The sequence below is a fragment of the Manis javanica genome, chromosome 16 (assembly GCF_040802235.1).
Source record: "Manis javanica isolate MJ-LG chromosome 16, MJ_LKY, whole genome shotgun sequence".
In the NCBI taxonomy this organism is placed as follows: domain Eukaryota; kingdom Metazoa; phylum Chordata; class Mammalia; order Pholidota; family Manidae; genus Manis; species Manis javanica.
This window is the reverse complement of record NC_133171.1, coordinates 4,516,724-4,542,184: the sequence shown is the minus strand read 5'-3', so window position 1 is coordinate 4,542,184 and position 25,461 is coordinate 4,516,724. Positions and strand designations below refer to the sequence as shown.

Here is a 25,461-nt window from a genome sequence, read left to right as displayed (position 1 = left end):
TTCCCATCCAAAGCTTTATCCTAAATAAACGAAGCACTCAGCCACTGCACTTCAGCTGAAACATTTGTGAAACAAGTGCATTCCTCAGTACTCAGGGTAAATGAATTTTTCATGAGCTAAGATCTATGTAGAAAACTTTTCATGAAAATCTAGTATTTTTTAAGGAAGAGTTCTGTGGACCGTATGTTTAAGCTTTAATCCTCAATGTGACTGTAGTTGGAAATGGGGCCTTTGGGAGATAATTAGATTTAGATGAGGATGTTGGGGGAGGGCATCATAAGGGACATTGGGAGCTTAGTCTTTCTCTCTCTTTGCCCACCATGTGAGGACACAGGAGAAGGCAGCTGTCTACAAACCAGCAAGAGCGTTTTCCCCAGAAACCAACTGTGCATGTATTCTGATCCCGGACTTCCAGCCTCCAGAACTCTGAGAAAACTAATGATTGTATTTTAAGTCCAGACTATGGTGGTTTCTTGTGGCAACTAGTGTTGAATACAATGAACAGTACCAAGAGGTTATGATGACTCTACTGTGGTTCAGTTTGTTTAGTCTTAATATAAGAAAATTCAAATTGGATTCATGACCTTATAAAGGTATGTTAGGAGGTAAACGATCCAAATATATTTTTCTGCAATTAATCATCTATTCAATAGGTTACATATCAAACACCATTCAATCTAACTAGCAAATATTGAACTCCAGGCTGGATGTTGGATAGAAAGACATACAAGCAAACAAGATTAACTTCAAAAACAGCAGAGCATGATAAAGCAATATACAATGTAGTATTATTCAGCTATAAAAAAGAAGGAAATCTTGCCATTTTTGACAACATGGATGGAACTAGAGAGTATAGTGCTAAGTGAAATGAGTTAGACAGTGAAAGAAAAATACCATATGATTTTATTTAAATGTGGAATCTAAAAAACAGAACAAATGGCCAAACAAACACAACAGAAATAGACCCATAGACACAGAGAATGGACTACTGGCTACCATAGGAGAGGGAGAGGGAATAGGTGAAACAGGTGAAGGGAATAAACAGGTACAAACTTCAAATTACAAAATAAATTAATCATGGAGATGGAAGTACAGTATAAGGATTATAGCCAACGTTATTTAATTTCTTTGTATGTTGACATATGGTCACTGTACTTATCATGGTGAGCATTTAATAATATAGATAATTGTTGAATCACTACATCATTCATCAGAAACCAATGTAATATTGTGTATCAACTATATTTTGATAATACAATTTACAAAAAGAGAGAGATGCCACTTACTGCAAGGCAAGATGTGAGAAGAGAAGAGTTGAGCAATGGGCTTCCTAAAAGGAATGATCGTAGGATGTGACTAGCTAGGGATTGTGTAGAAGATTTTTTTTCTTTTTGGTGGTGATAGGAGTGGGGAGGGTGTGGGGAATGACAGTTTTGTTTTTTTAAGACAGGGAAGGTAATCTAGATATGAATTCAGTGGTAGGTATGGTGAGGATGCTAGTCAAATTTTTTTAATGCCCTGTATTTTCAAAAATAAAGGAATGATTTTGTAATTCATGCATTCTTGGATATTGTTTTGCCAGTTTAACTGCAAGGAATGACACTGAGTCTTTAAGCTATTGGAAACATGAGTCAACTTTGTTTTTCTTGGTTTTACCAAATGCAAGATGAAATAATGTTATCACTCGCCTCATAAAATACATTGGTCCATAGTCTTTACAGAATAGTCTGGAAGGATGTCAAATGCACTAATTGGCCTCTACTGGCACTCCCCTCAAAATGTAACACAACAGGTGAATGATAGAAAATTTTATGTTAGAAAGCCATATTCTTTAACTACTATGAACTTCCTCTAACAATACAGTTTGATAGTTAAGACTGACTAAGTGTGAATCCTGGCTCAGCAAATTATTGTAAAAACTTTCCCACGTTACTTAGCTTCTGTGTGCCTCGGTTTACTCTTCTATAAAGTGGGGATAATGCTAACCTCTTAGAGCATTCGTGATATTAAATTATTCAGAATGCTTAGAATAATAACAGAATGTTTGCTATTATATTATTAAAGATCCTTTTTCTAATTTGGATGACCTTTATTTCTCTTTCTTACCTAATTGCTGTGGCTAGGACTTCAGTATGATATTGGTTTGCTGGTGTATAACTGAGGGCTGAGTTTCTGAAGGAAGTTTGGTTATACACAGAGCTTTATAAGGGAATGGTAATAGTTGGGTAAAAAAGAGGATGAAATTAGTAAATCATTTGTCAAACTAATATGGCTGTTTTGTTATAAAACTAGGCAATAAAATCATGGTTGGTGTGACATTTTCAATAGGTGAAAATGAAAAAAGATATGTTAAACGTAGAATGTTTTGCCCTAAAACAAACAAAAAACCCTTTCATTAATACCTTTGTTTCAGAAATGCTGGTACATGTTACTAAAGGTAAGCCGTGTGGCCAAAATGTTAATTGAAAGCCAACTACATGTGCCTTGAGCTTTGAGGAAACTTGATTATTGCTGGTGGTGGAATAGATACAAATAAAACAAAAAGGAGAAAGTGAACACTTTGCTCTAATTTTAAATACAGACATTTAAAATAGGATCTAAAAGGTTAATAGACTGTGACAATCTACTGAAGATTATTCAATTTTCTTCCTTTGTCTTTTCCTGCATGTAGCTCTAGAAACCTGCACCTCACCTTATGCCCATACACACTCTCCTTCCTTATCCCAATGCCTTGCGGAAGTAGACTGACTTCCTGTTCCGGCCCATCTCCTATTAGGCCCCTGGGCTTCCACAGGGGCACATGAACCATATGCTAAGACTTACTTTAATATTAAAGGAAATGTGTCTGCCTCTAATTAGAAATAAAGAATTTCTGCACTGTATCCATTAACAGAACCCCAAACTCTCTGACAGTCTATTGTACTGAATTTTTAGTTCTAATAAATTATTTTCATGGAGATTTTTGAAAAATGATCAGTCCATCTAGATACATATAATGTCATCCTTGGATCATGCCTGATAACTAACAATACATGCTTGCTTCATCTTATTTTGCCTGATTATAGAATTAATTGTTTTACTCATTCAGAGGCAGCTGTTACACTGTGTGCGCACACATTTTTAATGGTACAGATTTCTTTGGTGACCCCAGTGGCTTAAATACCAACTTCAGTGGCTCCTACAATTGGAAAGAAAGAAAGGAAATATGGATGATATTTTATGTTCTAATATTAACTAAAAATATTATCAATCACAGCAAAACAAAAAGACAACAAAATAAATCTCAATGAAAAAGATAACATCATTTTTATTTTGCAAATAAAACTAAAGCTTTTCACTTAAAGGTGATTAGAAAATGCAAACTGACAGTAGATAAACAATTAATTGTGACTGAATTACATAAAGATTTTCAGAGCAAAGATAACATCATTAAAATGTGCTTATTCATTCTACATGGTGGCCTGCTTCTCTGTGAACGCCAGTCAGCTTTGGCAAGAATGTCTCCATCTGAAGTCTTTTGTTTCCTGAACATTCTGAGATATTTAAAAGGTATGCCAAGTAACTAATGAAGAACTTAAAAATAAATAAAATGGAGGTTAAATAAGAAAAACGTGAGCGCTATAAATTAGATAGTAAGCTTCTCTTGTATTGATTTAACCCAGTATTACAACTGAAAAGGATTCTATGAATCTTCATTTATAATAATATGGCATTTCTCCTGCCTACCTCAGAAAAGGCACTGAACACAATGGATGCTTACAAACTATAAGGCTGACAGTGTCATTATTGTTTCCCTTGAATTAGCATGTGGAAAATCATTACTGCTTTTTTTCACTATAAGATAATGTTCAGGCTCTTGCTCTCTTCCTCCTTACAGTTTTATTCATTATATTTTAAGTTATATTTTTATTTAATCTAATATTTAAGGACTGATAGACGAGCTGCAATATTAAGTAAAAAATGGAAGTTCAGCTCATAAAGATGCCTCCAAGTGATTTTTAAAAGTCCGCTTTACTCCAAAAAGTTTTCTGTACTAACCACAGAGTAGAATATATGCTTCTGGCATGCAGAAGATAGACTGCTTAATCTGTTAAACTATCTTATGAAATCTACTTTTTATTTACGGAGATTTTATTATGGATTTTACATCTTTACATTTTCTCTCATATTTAAGAATCAGGTTTCAGCCCTGACTTTCACTCACACGTAATGCTAGATTTAATCATGCCCATTGTCAAAAGCCAGGCAATTACAAAGAATTTAGAAAAGTAGAGTTAGCTGCCAATCCACACTGATAAGTTTTTCAGAATGTTTCTCTGGAAAATGCTTCAATTAAGCTAACATGTTATTCCACCACTACCCTAAATGCTCCATTTTGTATTTAAAATCAAGACAAAAACTTAAAATAGTTTTCCATGTTACAGTATATTACAAATGAATCATTTTTTTAAAACTCCTTAAAGCATGGTTTCCTAAATGATCAAGTTAAATGAATGGATTGTTTATAATTAAAACTAAGGAGCAAACCTAGTTATCTGAAACTGATTGGGAACAGGTACATTGCATACAGTAAATATTAGGAAATGTCTGGGAAAATACTTCCCCCTGGTAGCTAAAAAATAAAATCAAGTTATTTTATTTTTAATTCAATGCTTATTTAAAAAACAATGTTTTCTTTTTTTCTGGATTTATTTTGATTAAATTTACTTAAACTGTACATTTAATTGATTAACCTTATTCCTTACTACTAATAATAATCTTAAGATAATTTTCATACCTAAGTCACTTAATAATGTCTTTCCTACAAGCTTTCCAATGTCCATGAGTTACAAAAAGTCACAACAATTATTTTTAAAAAGATTTATGTACTTAGGTAACTAAATTGCCCAATGATAACAATAAAAATAGTATTTCATCATATGCACGTCCCTGTGATTTCAATTGACATGAGATTATTATACAAGCAGCCTATCCCATGTGGACTGATTCCTGTGGACTAAAAAGTGGTCACTTCAGTGACCAGATTTCATTGGCTCCAACTTTTGGCAGGAGCACACAGCCAATTGCAAAGGTCTCCTCCAGGTACTTCTGAATGTCCCCAGCGGGTCACTTACCTAAACCCACCTAGGTGAGCTGACCTAGCGTGACTTACCTGGGCTGCTGCTTCCTATTGTTTCAGGAGTGACTGTGTCATTACTGACATCTCCGTCAACCCTGTTAGCTAAAGGTGGATTCCATGAGTGATTTTCTCATTCATTCACATTGCGTCCATGGGAAGCAATATTGGTCTCCAACACTGACACACACACACACACACACACACACACACACACACACACACACACACACACACACACATACACAATGCTTTTGCAAAGTGAGACACCAAACTCTTCATCCCTTGTTATCCTATTCTGTCTGGAGAGAAGAAAGGGTCTCATAGTAGGTGTACTTGGGCCATTTAAGTGTCACAAAGTTTACTAAGACAGTTCTTTCACTATGCACATGAAAGCTTTTTTCTTGTCTGTTTTTTTTTCCCCCCCAGCATGCCCATCAGCTGTCAGGATCACCAATGAGTTTTCACATAGCTCTCTCTGAACTGGACAACTCCCAGGCCAGTCCCCATGGCAACCTCTTAGTAAAGGACCCCTTTAATTTAATTTTTAGAATCTCGATTCTTTTGTCACCCCCACATTACCACTACAACAAAGCGTTGTAAGGTTGGGACGAGAGTAATCAACCCAGTGCCCATATAAATTAATAGGTTGAGATAAATGGTTTAAGATAAGGGACTTACCCAAAAACATTCACCCAGGCTGGGGCCTCCCCAAATATCCATTTAAACATCTTGACTTTTATAAATACCAGTTCACCATTGCAATAGCAATAAAAAGTAAGAATAGGTAACAGTCTCAACAATTATTTAAAATGAGTCATAACCACCAGATTTAGACACACCTCATTGATCCTTACCATAACCATAAGAAGTTCAAATTACTTAGCCCTGTTTTCCACAGAGGTTCAAGTTCATATAAATATTAAAACAAAGGATAGAAGGTATAAGATCTAACATCAAATGGAAGCTTTTCCCTACATATCATGCTGCCTGGCATGTTCAGGGAACTTCCTGACACAGAGGAGGTGAGACTATGATGGGCACTGGCCTGAGAAGGGGCCTTAGAATCTCCTCTTGAGTGACCCTGCCATTCAGTGATCACCTACTTGGGGCTAGATTCTTTTTATTTTTTTATTTCTTATTAAGGTATTATTGATATACACTCTGATGAAGATTTCACATGAGAAAACGTGGTTACTACATTTACCCATATTACCAAGTCCCCACCCATACTCCAATGCAGTCACTGTCCATCAGTGTACTAAGATGCCACAGAGTCACTGTTTTCCTACTCTGTGATACACTGTTTTCTCCGTGACCCCCCACACTATATGTACTAAACATAATACCTCTTAAACCCCATCTCCCTCCCTCCCACACCCCTCCCTTTTGGTAACCACTGGTCCCTTCTTGGAGTCTGTGAGTCTGCTGCTGTTTTGTTCCTTCAGTTTTTACTTCATTGTTATACTCCACAAATGAGGGAAATCATTTGGCACTTGTCTTTCTCTGCCTGGCTTATTTCACTGAGCATAATATCCTCCAGCTCCATCCATGTTGTTGCAAATAGCAGAATTTGTTTCTTTCTTATGGCTGAATAGTATTTCATTGTGTATATGTTCCACCTCTTCTTTATCCATTCATCTGCTGATGGACACTTAGGTTGCTTCCATATCTTGGCTATTGTAAATAGTGCTGCAATAAACATAGGGGTGCATATGTCTTTCTGAGTCTGAGAAGTTGTATGCTTTGGGTAAATTCCAAGGAGTGGGATTCCCGGGTCAAATGGTATTTCTATTTTTAGTTTTTTGGGGAACCTCCATACTGCTTTCCACAATGGTGAAACTAGATTACATTCTCACTGGCAGTGCAGGAGGGTTCCCCTTTCTCTGCATCCTCACCAGCATTTGTTGTTCTTAGTCTTTTCGATGCTGCCCATTCTTACTGGTGTGAATTGATCTCATTGTGGTTTTAATTTGCATTTCCCTGATGATTAGTGAGGAGGAGCATCTTTTCATGTGTCTGTTGTTGATCTGAATTTCTTCTTTGGAGAATTGTCTCTTCATATCCTCTGTCCATTTTTTAATCGGGTTATTTGCTTTTTGGGTGTTGAGGCGTGTAAGTTCTTTATATATTTTGGATATTAACTCCTTGTCAGATTTGTTATTTACAAATATATTCTCCCTTAGTGTAGGATGCCTTTTTGTTCTGTTGATGGTATCCTTTGCCATACAGAAACATTTTAGTTTGACGTAGCGCCATGTGTTCTTTTTTGTCTTTGTTTCCCTTGTTGCAGGAGATGCATTCAGAAAGAAGTTGCACATGTTTATATACGGGAGATATTTGCCTATGTTTTCTTCTAAGAGTTTTATGGTTTCATGACTTATATTCAGGTCTTTGATCCATTTCAAGTTTACTTTTGTGTATGGGGTTAAACAATAATCCAGTTTCATTCTCTTGCATGTAGCTGTCCAATTTTGCCAACACCAGCTGTGGAAGAGGCTGTCATTTCCCCATTGTATGTCCATGGCTCCTGTATTGTATATTAATTGACCATATATGGTTGGGTTTATATCTGGGCTCTCTAGTCTGTTCCATTGGTCTATGATTCTGTTCTTGTGCTAGTGCCAAACTGTCTTGATAACTGTGGCTTTGTAGTAGATCTTGAACTTGGGGAGCATAATCCCCCCAGCTTTATTCTTCCTTCTCAGGTTTGCTTTGGCCATTTGGGGTCTTTTGTGGTTCCATGTGAATTTTAGAACTATTTTCTCTAGTTCATTGAAGAATGCTGATGGTATTTTGATAGGGATTGCATTGAATCTGTAGATTGCTTTAGGCAGGATGGCCATTTTGACAATATTAATTCTTCCTATCCATGAGCATGGGATGTGTTTCCATTTATTGATATCTTCTTTAATTTCTCTTAAGGATATCTTGTAGTTTTCAGGGTATAGGTCTTTCACTTCCTTCATTAGGTTTATTCCTAGGTATTTTATTCTTTTTGATGCAATTGTGAATGGAATTGTTTTCCTGATTTCTCTTTCTGCTAATGCATCGTTAGTGTATAGGAATGCAACAGATTTCTGTGTATTAATTTTGTATCCCACAACTTTGCTGAATTCAGATATTAAATCTAGTAGTTTTGGAGTGTATTCTTTATGGTTTTTTTATGCACAATATCAAGTCATCTACAAACAGGGACAGTTTAGCTTCTTCCTTGCCAATCTGGATGCCTTTTATTTCTTTGTGTTGTCTGATTGCTGTGGCTAGGACCTCCAGAACTATGTTGACTAGAAGTGGGGAGAGTGGGCCTGCTTGTCTTGTTTCTAATCTTAAAGGAAAAGCTTTCAGCTTCTCATTGTTAAATATAATGTTGGCTGTGGGTTTGTCATATATGACTTTTATTATGTTGAGGTACTTGCCCTCTATACCCATTTTGTTGAGAGTTTTTATCATGAATGAATGTTGGATTTTGTTGAATGCTTTTTCAGCATCATGTGGTTTTTTGTCCTTTTTTTTGTTGATGTGATGGATGATGTTGATGGATTTTTGAATGTTGTACAATCCTTGCATCCCTGGAATAAATCCTGCTTGATCATGATGGATGACATTTTGATGTATTTTTGAATTTGGTTTGTTAATATTTTGCTGAATATTTTTGCATCTTTGTTCATCAGGGATATTGGTTTGTAATTTTCTTTTTTTTGTGGTGTCTTGCCTGGTTTTGGTATTAGAGTGATGCTGGCCTCATAGAATGAGTTTGGAAGTAGTCCTGCCTCTTCTACTCTTTGGAAAACTTTAAGGATCTTGGGTATTAGTTCTTCACTAAATGTTTGATAAAATTCGGTGGTGAAGCCATCTGGTCCAGGAGTTTTTTTCTTAGGTAGGTTTTTGATTGCCAATTCAATTTCTTTGCTGGTAATTGGTCTGTTTCTATTTTCTGTTTCTTTCTCGGTCATCCTTGGAAGGTTGAATTTTTCTAGAAAGTTGTCCATTTCTTCTACGTTATTCAGTTTGTTGGCATATAATTTTTCATAGTATTCTCTAATAATTCTTTGTATTTCTGTGGTGTCCATATTTTTCCTTTCTCAGTTGTGATTCTGTTATGTGAGTAGACTCTCTTTTTTTCTTGGTAAGTCTAGCTAGGGGTTTATCTATTTTGTTAATTTTCTCGAAGAACCAGGTCTTGCTTTCATTGATTCTTTCTATTGTTTTATTCTCCTCAATATTATTTATTCATGCCCTAATCTTTATTACATCCCTCCTTCTGCTGACTTTGGGAGTCATTTGTTCTTCTTTTTCTAATTTCGTTAATTGTGCTTTTAGAGTATTCATATGGGATTGTTCTTCTTTCCTGAGGTAGGCCTGTATTACAATATACTTTCCTCTTAGCACAGCCTTTGCTAAGATTCTGCAGTGTTGAATTATTGTTGTCATTTGTCTCCATATATTGCTTGATCTCTGTTTTTATTTGGTCATTGATCCATTGGTTATTTAGGAGCATGTTGTGAAGCCTCCATGTGTTTGTGGTATTTTTCACTTTCTTTGCATAATTTGTTTCTAGTTTCATACCTTTGTGGTCTGAGAAACTGGTTGGTACAATTTCAATCTTTTTGAATTTACCAAGGCTCTTTTTGTGGCCTAGTATATGGTCTATTCTTGAAAATGTTCTATGTACACTTGAGAAGAATGTGTTTTCTGCTGCTTTGGGAGTAGAATTTTGTAGATGTCTATTAGGTCCATGTGTTCTAATGTGTTGTTCAGTGCCTCTGTCTCCTTACTTATTTTCTGTCTGGTTGATCTGTCTTTCAGAGTGAGTGGAGTGCTGAAGTCTCCTAGAATGAATGCATTGCATTCTATTTCCCCTTTTAATTCTGTTAGTATTTGTTTCACATATGTAGGTGTTCCTGTGTTACATGCATAGATATTTATAATGGTTATATCTTCTTGTTGGATTGACCCCTTTATCATTATGTAATGTCCTTCCTTGTCTCTTGTTACTTTCTTTGTTTTGAAGTCTATTTTGTCTGATACAAGTACTGCAACTCCTGCTTTTTTCTCCCTATTAGTTGCATGAAATATCTTTTTCCATCCCTTCACTTTTAGTCTGTGTATGTCTTTAGGTTTAAAGTGAGTCTCTTGTAGGCAGCATATAGATGGGTCTTGTTTTTTTTATCCATTCAATCACTCTATGTCTTTTGATTGGTGCATTCAGTTCATTTATATTTAGGATGATTATTGATAGTTATGTACTTACTACCATTTCAGGCTTTAGATTCATGGTTAACAGTGGTTCAAGGTTAACTTCCTTACTATCTATGAGTCTAACTTAACTCATTTAATGTGCTATTGCAAACACAATCTAAAGGTTCTTTTTTCTCCTCCTTTTTCTTCCTCCTCCATTCTTTATATATTAGGTATCATATTCTGTACTCTTTGTCTATCCTTTGATTGACTTTGGGGATAGTTGATTTAATTTTGCATTTGCTAATAATTAACTGTTCTACTTTCTTTACTGTGGTTTTATTACCTCTGCTGACAACTATTAAATCTTAGGAAGACTTTCATCTATAGCAGTCCCTCCAAAATACACTGTAGAGATGGTCTGTGGGAGGTAAACTCTCTCAGCTTTTGCACATCTGGAAATTGTTTAATCCATCTTTTAAATTTAAATGATAATCTTGCCAGATAAAGTATTCTTGCTTTGAAGCCCTACTGCTTCATTACGTTAAAAATATCATGCCACTCCCTTCTGGCCTGTAAGGTCTCTGCTGAGAAATGTGATGATAACCTGATGGGCTTTCCTTTGTATGTGATCTTATTTCTCTCTCTGGCTCTTTTAGTAGTCTTTCCTTATCCTTGATCTTTGCCATTTTAATTATTATATGTCTTGTTGTCTTCCTTGGGTCCCTTGTTTTGGGAAATCTGTTGTTCTCCATGGCCTGAGAGACTATCTCCTTCCTCAGATTGGGGAAGTTTTCAGCAATTACCTCCTCAAACATACTTTCTATCCCTTTTTCTCTCTTCTTCTTCTTCTGGTACCCCTATAATGTGAATATTCTTCCATTTGGATTGGCCACACAGTTCTCTCAATGTTCTTTCATTCTTAGAGATCCTTTTTTTCCCTCTGTGCCTCAGCTTCTTTGTATTCCTCTTCTCTATTTTCTACTTCATTTATCATCTCCTCCACCATATCTAATCTGCTTTTAATAATCTCCATTGTGCTCTTCAACAATTGGATCTCCAACCAAAATTCATTCCTGAGTTCTTGAATATTTTTCTGTACCTCCATGAGCATGTTAATGATTTTTATTTTTTTCAGTTTCATTTGAATCTTTATCCGGTGTTGTATTCATAATTTTACTTTGAACCAAGTTTCTTTGGCATTTCATATTTGTATATGGCACCCTCTAGTGCCCAGAAGCTCTACTCTCTGTAGCTGCTCAGCCCCTGAAGCAATTTCAGGGTTCGCAGGGGAGCGGTGTTGGTGCCTGGGGGGATGAAAGAGCTGTTTACTGCTTCCTGGCTGCTATGCCTGCTTCCACTGCCAGAACCAGTGGGTCAAGCACACAGGTATAAGCCTCTATGCTTTGCATTTGTAGTTGCTGTAGATGGGCTTCCCTCTGGCTGGCCTAATGACAGGAGAGGGTTTGCAGGTTTGTGAGCCAGGTGGGGATGGCCTGCCAGGAGAAAGGCACAGTAGGCAGCTTATCATAGAGGGGGTCCTTGGAGCTGTGTAGTCAACCAGGGAGCTGGAGTGCCTGAAGATCGAGAAAGTTCCCAACCTGCTGGGAAGAGTGCACCCAGACAATTTCGTCTACCTGTCCTTTCTCCTGAGCAGTGAGCTCTGTGAAATCCTTGCCCCTTTAGCAGCCTTCTCGCTAAGGGCTTCCTTGTTAGGAAGTCTCTCAGACTGCCCACCTTTCTTTTATCCCAGAGCAGCTGGATGTGGATCCCTGCTTTCCACAAAGGGTCAGAATCTCAGTCTTGCCAGGTATTCTGCCTGTCTTAGCTTTACAACCCCCTAATCATGAGAGTACCATGAAAGCACCATGAAATGTAGGTCTGTGTTCCCAGAGCAGATCTCCGGAGTTAGGTATTCAGCAGTTCCACTTCTCCATTCCCTCCCTGCTCTGTTTCTCTTCCTCCCACTGGTGAGCTGGGGTGGGGGAAGGGCTTGGGTTCAGCCAGGCCACAGCTTTGGTATGTTATCCTGTTCTGTGATGTGTATTCTTTTCTCCAGGTGTATACAGTTTGGCTCAGCCCTCTTTCCTGTTGCTCTTTCAGGATTAGTCACATTAATTATATTTTTGTATTACATGCAGTTTTAGGAGGAAGCCTTTGCTCGCCTCTCACATCGCCATCTTTAATCCTTTGGTGCTAGATTCTTTAGAGGTGGCTTTTCTCCTCCTAAGAATGCACTGAAGTAGATATCATTCCTCCCAACCTACAGAAGAGGAAATCAAAACCAGGCAAGTCAAGTGACTTGCCCATGACCCCACACCTTATAGGCTCCAAATCCAGGGCTCAAACAAAAGTCCTGATTTCAAAACTCAGCCTTCCTCCACTGTGTCAGTCTGTCCACATGTTCTTTCATCAGTACATGATTTCTCATGTAGGTGTTTATCCAGCATGTTCAGGTCACATTTCACATGATTTTAAGACATATAGAATACAAGAGGAAATAGAGATGATCATAAATTTCATTGATAGAAGGAAGCAATAGTCAGATTTGGGAAACCCTCATGAATTTTTGCCTTTTCCTGATACTGACACATCATTAAAAATGCAGCTTTAATTCTACCCTTATGGGGCTCTTAGTCACTGAGCCAGCCCATGTTAGCCTCATTCTGCTCCTCAATTTACCTTTTACAAGAAGAAGATGTAAAAATTATCAGCAAAGAGCCTATTGGGATCCATGTACCCATTCTTGAAAACATGGAGTCAATTGAAATATATACAGTGGTACCACATGGTACCAAAGCAATGAAAATACTGAGCTATTAGTGTATCAGAATATACACCTGAAAACAACTGCTTTTAAAAAGGGGTTATATGCAAAAGCAGAGCCATGCCTCCCTCTTCACCTCTATGTCCTTTGAGAAGGCCGTCTTGATAAAGGGCAGGACACCATTAAAACATGAGTGAGAGCAAAATACCTTGGCTCACAGAAGCCTCCACCATTGGAGCGATATTAGCGCAGTAACAAATCCCCACAAACCTGGTGGATTAAAACAACAAACTCTATTATCTGGCAGTTCTGGTGGCCAGAGGTCAGACCAAGGTGTTGTCAGGGCTGGTTCTTCATAAGACTGTAAAGGAAAACCCACCTCGGACCTCCACCCCTGATTCTGGCATCTGCAGCCATCCTTGGTATCCCTTTGCTTGCAGAAGCGTCACTCCAGTCTCTCTGCACCTTCTCATGGCTTTCCCCACTGTGTGTGTCTGTGTCGCAAGTCTTTCTCCCTCTCTCCTTTTTCTGGATGTAAGCTTCACCTTAACTTCAGAACAATTTCATCTGCAGATCTCATTTCCAAATTAGGTCACAGTCACAGATACCAAGGGGTTAGGACTTGGATGTATGATTTTGGAAGACACAATTCACCTCATGACAAGAGCCAGCCAGGTGCCTGTGTCAGGATTGCTAATCAGAGTCACTTAACTCGAGAAAGCTCAAAACAGATGAAGCCTTAATGCACCCAGCATTTTCTGATCTAAGTGACACAAATGAAGAAAACAAACTCGGCCCTGGAATTTCCACACTCCAGATTAGAGATGACCCCCCAAACTACTAAGCTATTCCCCTCACTTCTGAAGCAGGCAATAATATTTCCATTTGTGGCCTGTTACTTTAAAAGACATCACTAAAAAGTCTTTTTCACCTGGTGTTATTTTTTCCTCTTTAGTCTGAATCAGCTTACATTTCCCAATAGACAACATACACACACACACACATACACACAAAGAGAGAGAGCTAGATGTGTGGAATTCTTGTATTTTTATTTGAGATAGTTTAGGTGGCTACAGAAAGAAACACTTATCCTCTCTTTGGTAGATCTGGGCACATGGTGCTTCACAACACATAAATAAAAATAACAAATACAGAAAAGGTTTCTCTAAAGTCAACACAATCCACAAGCTAAAAACTCCCTTGTGTGGCATGAGTCACAACAGTTAAAATGTGCAAGTTCCTCGAATGCTGACTTCACAAATACTAGATTATTTGCATGCTAATCCAGCGCTTACGCAAACAGGTCCAAGTAGTTTCTTAACCTTATCCAAGTAAGTTTATGATTGGTTTCAGGTTTTATTAGAGATAGTTAAAAATATGCTAGACAACAGTGCTGTGAAATGAAATAAAACTAGATGAAGTGAAACAGAATTGTGCCAGGGCCTGGGTTGATGTTAATAAATAGTATAAGTTCTGCCTGGTTAAATGTATATGAGGAATAAAGGAAAAGACCAGGGCAAGTCATAAATTATGTATTCTGGAAAGGTGTGTAATGATAAATAAAGTCAGAAAATAGTGTGTAGGACTGCCATTTTAACTTGTCATTCTAAAAAGAGAGATTATCTTACTTTCCTTGATATATATTTGAATATTGACCTGTTCTAAGGAAGAGCTTCCCAGCAGAATAATGTCTTTCCGAGCACATCTTTCAAAGTCCTCACTGTGAGCAGAGGTGGCTTCACCATCCCCTTTGGGGAACTCAGGACTTTTCGCAGAACACGGTCAGCTCTTCAGAACCCAAAGCCTCTTTACACACTCATCTATTTACCGCAGGAAGAGTGTATGAAACTCACCTTCCTCTTTGTCACTTTAACATTAGCTAAACACACAGTGACCTAATCACTTTTTTTTCATATGTGGGATAAAATTTGTGTTTTCATAATCTATAATTTAGCAAATTATCTTCTGTTTAATATACCAGAAAATCATTAAAGCCCAGAACAAGTTTGAAGATTAAAAAACAATCCCAACCCCAACAACCTTTGCCCATCGTGTCACGTTTACAAAGTGAGTCAAGTACAGCTGTGCATTAAAGCCTTTTTCCCACTTACCAAACACATCCTGAAGTGTAGAGGCTGTGCTTTTCCATGCATTAAACCTTACAGATTATTTCAACATCTTACCACTTGCTGGCTGTTTTGCTGAAACCAGTTTGGGAGATGAATAGGTTTAGGAGAAGCCAGAGCTCTTAGAGTCATTTCCCAAGTTAGGATCCCTGAGAACAGCTCCCACACTTTGCACACATAGAGGTACTTTATTTGGGCTGCCCTGTTTGTGTGCATAGAAATGCCTACATTCATTTAAATGGTATGTGTACTTCACTCCTTTATCATCTGAAAACAGGATCATTTACAAAATGTGTCTATTCATCTAGCTAGATGCATGTTGTAAACATAAAATAATCCTCTCTCTTCCAGATTAAAAAAAAATGCTGGCAGGTAAAACATGGGATTTTTCAGGCCTCCAATGTTAGAACTCTAACAAGAACCTAGATATTTTAACCAATGGAAGGGAGCTTCTTCTTTTTCAGGAGGAAATGAGATAGGGTCCTGGGAACAGCATCAGGCCGCAGTATCTCATGGACAACTCGCCTCCGTCTTCGTCCACAGGTACACTGTATTACCTTACATTATTTAAACATTCTAGGTCTTAGTTATATCTTGGTGTATACAGTCACTGATGAAACCCCTGACTATTCTATAAATTCCACTAGGCTTTTGTAAATTCAAAATGACTTAAAAGACCTATTATGTATGACCTGTAAATGTGCAACTTGGCGGTTTCAAGGGATCCATGTTGCAAAGAGTTGTCAGAATGGAAGGGACATAATAGGCATGAAAGTGCATTACTCAATGTCTAGCACCAAAAAAAAGCATTCAATATAATTTACTCATTCACATATGAAACTAAAAATATACAGGCCTGACTGATTTACATATAACCATTGGTGATGTTCACGTTTATGAGCCAGCATGACGAGGCTATGGTGTCCAATTATTTGTTCAAACACAAGGCTAGATGTTGCCGTGAAGGTTATCTTTAGAAATAATTAACACTTAAATCAGTAGACTTTGAGTAAAGTAAATCAGCGTTCATATTCAGTGTTGTTCTCATCCAGTCATTTGAAAGCTTTAAAAGTAAAGTCTGAGGTTTCTCAAAAAAGAAGATACTTGATCTCAACATTGCAACATTACTCTTATTTGGGTTTCCAGCCTCTTGCCCTACAGGATTCTGAGTCAGAACTGCAACTTGAACTTCTGCTTAAATTTCCTACCAACTCTTGCCTAAATCTCTACTCTGCCAGTATGCTTTAAGGATTTCAGACTTGCCAGCCCCCAGACACAGCTACACCAATTTCTTAAAATAAATCTTTCTGTCTTTCTATTGCTTCTATTGGATTCTGCTTCTCTGGAGAATCCTGAATAATATATAACTTAAATTAGGATCCTTCACAATGAGGGATCAAGCTAGCTTGAAAAATGAGTTTGCTTGGTTTATAAAGACAAAAAGAAGTAAAAGGTTGGCTACACAAACTGATAACAAAAAAGTAAAGGGGAGAATTATTTAACCAGGAATAAAATTTTTAGGGAATGCTATGCTGAAAGGGGGATAAAAATGGGACCTAACCTTTAGGGTTGTTATGAGGTTTAAAAATTTAACATTTACCTTATTTAGAACAGTTCTTAGGATAGTCCCAGGCACCTAGTGAGTACTCAGTAAGTATTAATTAATACTTACTTGATTATTTCAACATCTTACCACTTGCTGGCTGTTTTGCTGAAACCAGTTTGGGAGATGAATAGGTTTAGGAGAAGCCAGAGCTCTTAGAGTCATTTCCCAAGTTAGGATCCCTGAGAACAGTATTAAGTATTAATACTTAATACTGAACATTAATTAATGTTCAGCAAGTATTAATATTTTCAGCATCATCAACAATCATCTTCATTATTCTATTTACGTGCTTATCATGTCTGCTTATATAATAATTAGTTATTTGATCATCACAAATACCGTGGCAGAATTATATTGTGGCAGATATTATATGTCCATTTGGAAGAAATTGCAAAGAAAGGTTAAGAAATTGGCCCAAGGTCACACAGTGAGTGGCAAAGAATAAGCATAAACTCAATAGAAATAACAACTGTTAATATTAGAAGACTTAACTATGATCAAACCCTTCTCCTCATAAGTACTTTGAGGAGTTATTTTAAGAAGAAAGCTAAAATGATCATTTGAGAAGGAATAAGCACACACTGAGAAAAAGAACTTACTAGAAGTACTCTCCATGAATTTGAATACATGTGCACATATTTAATGTTTTAGAACTTCAGTGTGGCTTTGGCATGAATTTATGTCTTAAAATAAGAATTTAGAATTCAGATTTTAAAGGATTACCTTTAAACTCCTAGATTAATACATGTAACAGTTTCTCACTTAAAAAGCCTAACATTCACAAATACGAATTCTCATGCAAAGATTGAAAACAATATATTACTTGTCTTCTATCACCCAAAGTAATTTATTTAAAAGCCAAAACATACTCTTCAAGAAGAATGGCATATAGCCTCATATTAGTGAATCTAAACATGCGATATGCTATTGCAGGATCCTGCAATAGTAAGTCTGTCAAATAATTTCTGCTATTAAGGTTATAAGTTCTATTTAATTATAGGAAATTGAACTGCAATTACTTTCCCTCCCACCCACTTTGGCTATATTTAAATATTTGCAACCCATCAAAAACACACATAAGGCGTCAATGAACGGTTATATTTAGAAAAGATAAATTAGCATTTGCAAGAAACCAACTCAATGAATTTATAACTAATGCTAATATAAAAAAAAAGGTTGAAAATAATTGGCTCTTACATTGGGGTTCTCCTTGCCCACTCTGGCCAAACAGCCTTGTTAGTCAATCATATGGAATTCTATTGTCAACTTGCAGGGGTACTAAAAAAAATATTTATGATAACTTTCTCCACATTTAATTTATAAATACACAAATGTAATTACAAAAATAACTTATTCATCATTATGGTTATTCAGTTCTTTAATAGGTCATACACACATATGCTATTTAATATGCAGCCTTGCTCTGAAAATAAAAAAACCTTTTGTAAACCAATGATAATTGGAGCAATGATTTGTAAATGTCTATTGCCGAGTATTCATAATAGAACACTGCTTCTCCAATAAAAAGGATCTCATATTCAAAAATTATGGCATCTATTACACAAGAATAATTTCAGAACAAACCATATGGGTTGTCAAATCATATAATAGAATATATGTATTTGGCCAAAGTGAATGAGCGTTTTCCATTAGCCACTCTTTATATATATATCATAATTTGTACTACAGACTTAGGTGGTTTTAGAAAGTCTTATTTCTTTTATATATGCTATTGCAATATAATAGCAAATACAAGGGCTACTAAGTTGTTTTGTGAACTTAAAGCAACAATGTCATGTCATTATAAAAAAAAAACATAAAAATATGGTGCTGAAAGACGGTTTAAAGGGTCACCTAAAGGATCTCTTGCCACAAGGTAGAATGAAACATAAATGATGCCAAGGCGGGTGACATCCATCTTAGGGTTAGAACACACACACACACACACACACACACACGCACGCACACGCACACGCACACGCACACACACCAAACATATTCCGGTTTCCACAGGAGGCAAGTGAACTAACTGACCCGTGGTGCACTCTTACTGTGGTGATTAATACGGCCCATATATTCCTATTACGTATCACTCTGCACTCCATATGTGAGCCGACTCTGAAAGTGGCAGTTAATCCTGCAACTCACATCTGAAACTCTACCAGCAAGTATTCTAGAAGAGCCTTCTGGGATACCCACTCTCCAAGTTAAAATCTCTGGAAAAGTCTAAGTTTCCTCTTTTTGTCCGTACCTGAGATCTTTCAAACATCAGTGCTGGAAAAAAATCCAACGTAGCCTACACTCATGGACTTGGAATAACGAAACAGGAAAGCCTAGGCTGCTGGACCCAGAGGGAAGGTTCGAAAGTGTAATATAAGAAGGTCTTTGAAGTTAGTAGCTTCTGTTCATTGAACCCTGCAGATGACGTTTTCAAGAATAGGTTGGCCTGCAAATGTTCTTTTCCTGCCATGACCCAGCACAGACCTCTTACGAGCCCAACATTTGGAGAAAAGGGAGAGGGGCCATTCCTGGAAGACATTTTGCAAATTGTACATTAGGGAAGTGTGAACTTTTATTCCAGCATTGCCTGAATCTTTATAACTTGGTGGGAACAGCTAAAAAACTTATAAAGCTGATATATGGTTCAAAAAAGAATCTTATTTGGGACTTAACAATGAGCAATAGCAGATGCATAGATGGAGAATTCTCTGCAGAGGCAATAAAAGCTCCAATATAAGGATCTGATAATCCTGACAGATTAATGAAGGCCACAGACAAGAATAAATATACATATATTTAGGATGTGAAAACAAGCAGACAGGGAAGAGGTAAATGGGATCAACAGACAGATACCATCTTTAGAAGAGAGGCTGCCTCACACAGGCTTGGTATCGGTCAGCCCTGTCTCCACATACAGCTCTGTCAGTCATCAGCTCTGTGATCTCGGAGCAGCTTCTTGGAGGCCCTGAGCTTTAATCTGCTTGCCCCCAAAATGGGATGGTTGTGAGGATTAATAAGATAACACGTATAAAGCACCTAGCTTTGTGGCTGGCACACAGCAGGCACTCAGCACATGGTAGCCACCCCATTTGTTTGTTTGAGGTTAAGTATTTAATAATTGTATGAAATGCATAATTTTCCAATATTTTGGATTCTGTCATTCTGAACCAGTTTTTCATTTTCATAGACAGCTCTTATGGGTTGTATGAGAGGAAACTGCATGAGAGACACGTAGCCCACAACTGCTCAGAGGTTCTGGCTCCATGGGTGAGCAGGCCTGGCAGCAGCTGCCCTCAGTGAGGCCCCCCAACAAGACCCTGAAGGGTCAAACAGTTTGCGTAACACAGAAAAGAAAGGTAAGAGAACATTCCTTTCAAACTCCAATGCAACATTTTCAACTAAGCCTCTTCCTTTCCCACTGAGAAGTCTTCCTCAAAGGAAAAAGTGGAGAAGGCAAGGAGGGCAGGCACTCCTGGGGGGAAGAGCACAGACAGTACCAAAGGCAGGTGCCTGAACCCCACCCCATGCTGCCAGAGGGCTGTGGTCCGAGGAAAAACACTAAATCTTTCCAAGCTTGTTTTTTCATCTTCTAAATGGAAATAATAATGGCCACTTACACTGGTTGGTCAGTTACTCTATGCAGCTCGACACACTTGTTGCGTACGTGATAACTACTGCTTCCAGAAACATTGCCGTGTCTTGGCTACTACGTTTAGTACTTTCAATTCATTTAATCATTTATATATTAACTCAACCAGTGTTTCTCAAGTCAACTCCTGCTCTATGCCAGCTGCTGCACTAGGCTTTAAGATGTTCATAGGTGAACAAGGTAAACAAAATCTCTGCCATCTTTGTGTTCAGGAGATGGTGTGGTGGGGAGAAACACCTTTCAGAGATAACTAGTTTGCCCACCATTGTAGAGTTTGATAAAGGAAATATACAGGGAAATGTCATCTAAGTTATTCAAGGGAGTTGAGAACTGATATTTAAGTTGAACCTTCGAGAAGAGAGGATGCTGCCCATGTGAGGAGGGAAAGGAAGCTGTCCCAGCACCTGTGTCAGGTCAGTGTGCAGAAGGAGTTCCATGCATATGAGAAATGAAAAGGAGTCCAGTGTGGCTGGAGCACAGTGAACAAGGAAGGAAGGACAGTGTGTGGATCTTCACCCTGAAAGGATAGACAGTAATGGGAGCGTGTTAATGAGGGAATGGCAAGATGTTGTGTGGAATGGATGAAGGGTAGCAGGAGAAGATGGGCACAAAAGCAGTTCAGAGATTCCATCCAGGAGTTGATGTTAACTTGGGCTTGAGAAGAGGTAGCAGAGATGCTGAGAGACATCAGGAAATGAGATGTCATGTATCCTATGATTTTTATGTCAGCAAATAAATACTGAGCATTATATGTGAGTTCAAGCACTGTGCCAGCTTCTAAGGAAAGCAGATTGCTTTCCATGATGTGGGTGGGTCTCATCCAATCAGCTGAAGGCCTTAAGAGACCAGTTTCCCAAAGAAGTGCTTCTCCTCAATACTGCAACGTGGAAATTATCCCTGTTTCCAGTCTGCCACCCTGGTGACTTCAATCTCAAAACAGTAGCATCAATGCTCACCTGAACTTCAACTCTTATTTCACCCACCAGCCTGCCATCCAGAGATACCCTCCAGCCCCCACAATACCATGAGCCAATTCCTTAAAATAAGCCTCTCTCTCTCTCTGTCTCACTTAATAGTATGTGTATACATATATATATATATATATATGAGTTTTTATACTATTAACTCCATTTTCACTGTTTTCACTGTATGTTTGAAATTTTCAATTAAAAAAGTTAACAGTGATGTCACGCACACACATATACACACACACACATATATATATATATGTATTATATAATATGTAGAAAGAGAGAGATCCTATGGGCTCTGTCTCTTTGGAGAACTCTGAATAATCCACTATCCTAACATTACCCACATAAAATCATATATAAAATTGTAAAATAATGAAGTGTTGTACAGCTACTACATACTAGCACTCAGATTCATATTCCATATTAAATAAATAGCATTTACTAGGAACTAAACATAAAGCAACTGTCCACTATGTTTATAATATGTGCTATATACAAATTGAAAAAATATTATCCTTCTAGGATTTAACATAAAAAAATGGTGATGGTGGTGATGGATTACTTACACAGAATTAGAGTCAAAAATTCTATGAAACATTGAAAGCTATCTAACCTATGCCATTTCCCTTTATACCTTGACTTCCAGGAAGCTCAAAGTAAGATTGAGTGCCTAATTACAGGAATAATGTTGTCCTCTGTTTCTTGTACATTTACTTTCTTTTGTAGGGGTCCTCAAATCCCCTTTTCATCTTTATTCAAACTTTGCTTTGACCATATGCATTTCCTATTCCATTATAAGTAGGCTCAAACTAGTTTGGAAGGAAGTACAGTATAAATTATAAATAAAGATGAGAACAGAGCTAAGCAAAAGTGAAGACAGATGGTGCAAGCAGACCTTTGGGGTGTCCTCAAATCCTGCCACACAAAATGTTGCGCATCACGCCTCTGCTCAGTCTGGCCCTCCTCAGGGCCACCCCAGCCACACTGTTGTTTCATCCCTGCATCGTCTTCGGCCCTCTGCCCTAGAGGATGTGGGAGAGTATCTAGTATTAATCAGCCACGTCTATTGCCCTAAACATGGTAACTGCACAAGCCTGGATGACCAGGAAAAAGAAAAAAAAGACTTCATTAATTGCAGACTTAAAATTGGATTCTGGCAGATGTAGGGGGAACTATCTGTTCTAAAATGTGGAAACCCCACGTTAACCACAGGAACTGGGCAATACATGCTGGCTGGGGAAAGGTGACAAACAATATTTGGGTTTACAAAATGTACCCGCGCATGGTTAGATCCATTCTTCATTCTTTCACCACATCTTGTTAAGTCAGCTTTAGTCTCTACAAAAGTTCGACCAAATACAACTATATATTGTGATGTCCTAGAAATTAAAACAGACTTCAACTGATAATTCGATTGATACTCCTTAGTGTGTTTGGGTCAATAAAAGGTTGAGATTTTCTAGTTTCCAATTCACCCTGATTTTGATCTACTGGTTTAAAGTGGTCCTGAGAATAAGTCCTTATATATGTATGAGTTTCGATGATATCTATGGATTCTGCATCATGTAAACATAAGTTTTTTTATTGAAAACTGTCTTTTAAAATAATCTTTGCACTGTGCTTGAGCTCTTTTATTTCTGAGGATTTACTCCAGTCTTTCACTCAAAAATGCAGATTCAGGGCCTGGTGCCCAGCGGTGGTGTCTGATCTGAATTGAAATGACTCTAAGCAACATTTGTCACTCTCATGATCTCAGTAACCTTTGTAAACCCCAGAGCACTTGGCAAACTATCCAATATGCACATAAGGAACAATTTTTCCTGGAATTGCTATTTTACAACTGAAACTAGACTCAAGGTTATAGAAGAGGAAATCGTCATATCACCGCACCTTTGTGGTTCAAAACTTCAGTGGTATTTCCCTGTCTTCAGTGAAAGGAATCCAATAGTCACTGCATATGGAAACCTCATATGCTAGATGAATTTTATTGAAGAATGCTCATTTTAAACTCAGAGAGCAGAGATGGCATTTGCAAAATGATGATGGTCCTCGTCAGGATAACATGGCCTTATAATGGCACCAAACTGTTTAATATGGCATCAATTGAAAGCAAATTCCTGGTTCTTCTATCTGACGAGCCTGCTGTCCTTGATCAAAAATTCCCTTCTCTGCCTATCATGTTGTTAGTGGTTAAAACTTACCATTTAAATTGTAAGCTGCGAAATCTAAATGGAACTGCATGTGTGATCTTTGTCACCTCATTTTCATGAATGGAAAAGAATATTCTGACACAAAAATTACATACTTAATTCTAGCTCACCCTCTTTGCTGACCTCCATCCCACACTGCCTTGGGTTTATTTCCTCATCCATCAGTGGGTCAAAGTAATTTCTGCTGTATTCATTTCCTGTGGAAAGTACATGAAGTAAGGGTCAGTGATTATTAGAAGCACATGAACCAAAATGTTAATTTTGAAATCGACACCAGCACAGAAGGGCCATTTTAGCTACTTTATAAGCTTAATTTTTTTTACAAGTCTTTCAGGCCTCCCTTTTTTGTAATTATCTTCTTGCAAAAGGTCAGAAAAGGTAATTCGAGAAACAAGTTTGGACTATTTTTTGTTGCTAAAAAATTAAAGAGAAAATTATCGACTGTAGACCTTAAAATAATAATAATAATAATAAGCAAAGGTATTTTTAGGATATACTCAAGGAATGGATGTTGTTGGGTTGTAAGATGGCTCTGTTTACCAGTTGCATATCATTCACTAAGTATAACATGTTGTTCTGCCCAGAATTCTGAAGTTAACTTAGTTATTGTCTTAATTATGAGAAACTGTCACAGTATTTCCATGTTGATAGTTGAATAAAAATAAAGAGGGAACAAGAGAGAGAGAAGGGAGGGAGTGAGGAAGGGAGGGAGAGAGACTGAGAAAAGAAGGATGAAGGAAGGAGGGAGAAAGGGATTTACAGGTCTTTTTTGTTACTTGTCAACTTAAGTAACATGAAGGGAACATACAAACGACTTAGCCAGAAATTTTATTCAATTCACATTCACAATCTCAACAACCTAAAATTTCACTTCACTTTTCCCACTAACTTTTATCCTTATTTCAATCACCAAACTGTAGCATCAAATATGACTTTGTTATAGAGAAAAAGATTTGTTATCAATTTCTCAATCTAGTTTCATACTTCCTGCAGTCTGAATTGTGTATGTCTCTTGCTAGTGACTTGCATTCAGTAGAATGCAACCTACTCTGATTATAATTCAAGGTGCCGCAAATACTACAAAAGAAATACAGCATTGTGGACTGAAAACAATAATTTTGAAAGTATCGCTCGTGGGAAAGGGTTTATATATCCAGGTATACTGTGATGTTCCACAGACCATTTGTTTAAGAATCAAAAATAATCCAAACAACAGTTCCTTTTCCAAGACTAAATGGAATTTTGATGCGAACCTAGGTTTGATTCCTATTTCTGGACCAGCACATTTTCGCCATCAGTCTCTGTTCTATCAAAGTAGAAAGTACAAGAACTGAAAATCTGCTTTTCCTGGAGGTCTCAATAAAGAAAAAAATAAATGAGTTTTATTTTTGTTAGTTTATCTGTCAACAACTACCAGGCTGGTATGAATCTTAACAGTATGTAATCAAAGTCTGATGTACCACAGTAACACAGCCATTCTAGCTCATTCATGGTAATTGTTTTTTGGTTGTTATTTTTTGGTCCTCTACCACAAAGCACTGTGGTACTCTAAGTACACTCTTCCATTTGCTGGAAGAATAATTCACCTACATTAAGACAAAAATGGTAGTGTATTCCTTATTATATTGCCAGAGCAGCATCAATCAATACCCACACCCATATCCTGGAAACTCCACCAATCCAATTCAAAAACCCAAATTCTTTGTCTGCTAAAATGACTTATTAGTAAATAATACCAGGTTAATCAAGACCTTGGAGAACAAAACAAAGTTAAGTCATGTTGAACCAAATCCTGGAGAAGTTCATTTCGTTGATAAGAACTCTTGTCTGTT

The 25,461-nt window shown here is 37.4% G+C and overlaps 1 protein-coding gene across 1 annotated transcript in view; it reads right to left on the bottom strand.

The window, feature by feature from the left end:
- The window catches only part of LOC108390565 (uncharacterized), a 298,944-nt gene that overhangs the window by 253,527 nt on the left and 19,956 nt on the right, over positions 1–25,461 (bottom strand). Inside the window, 1 exon segment of the mRNA XM_037011044.2 lies at positions 23,740–23,826. Within this exon segment, the coding sequence (XP_036866939.2) occupies positions 23,740–23,826 (87 nt within the window).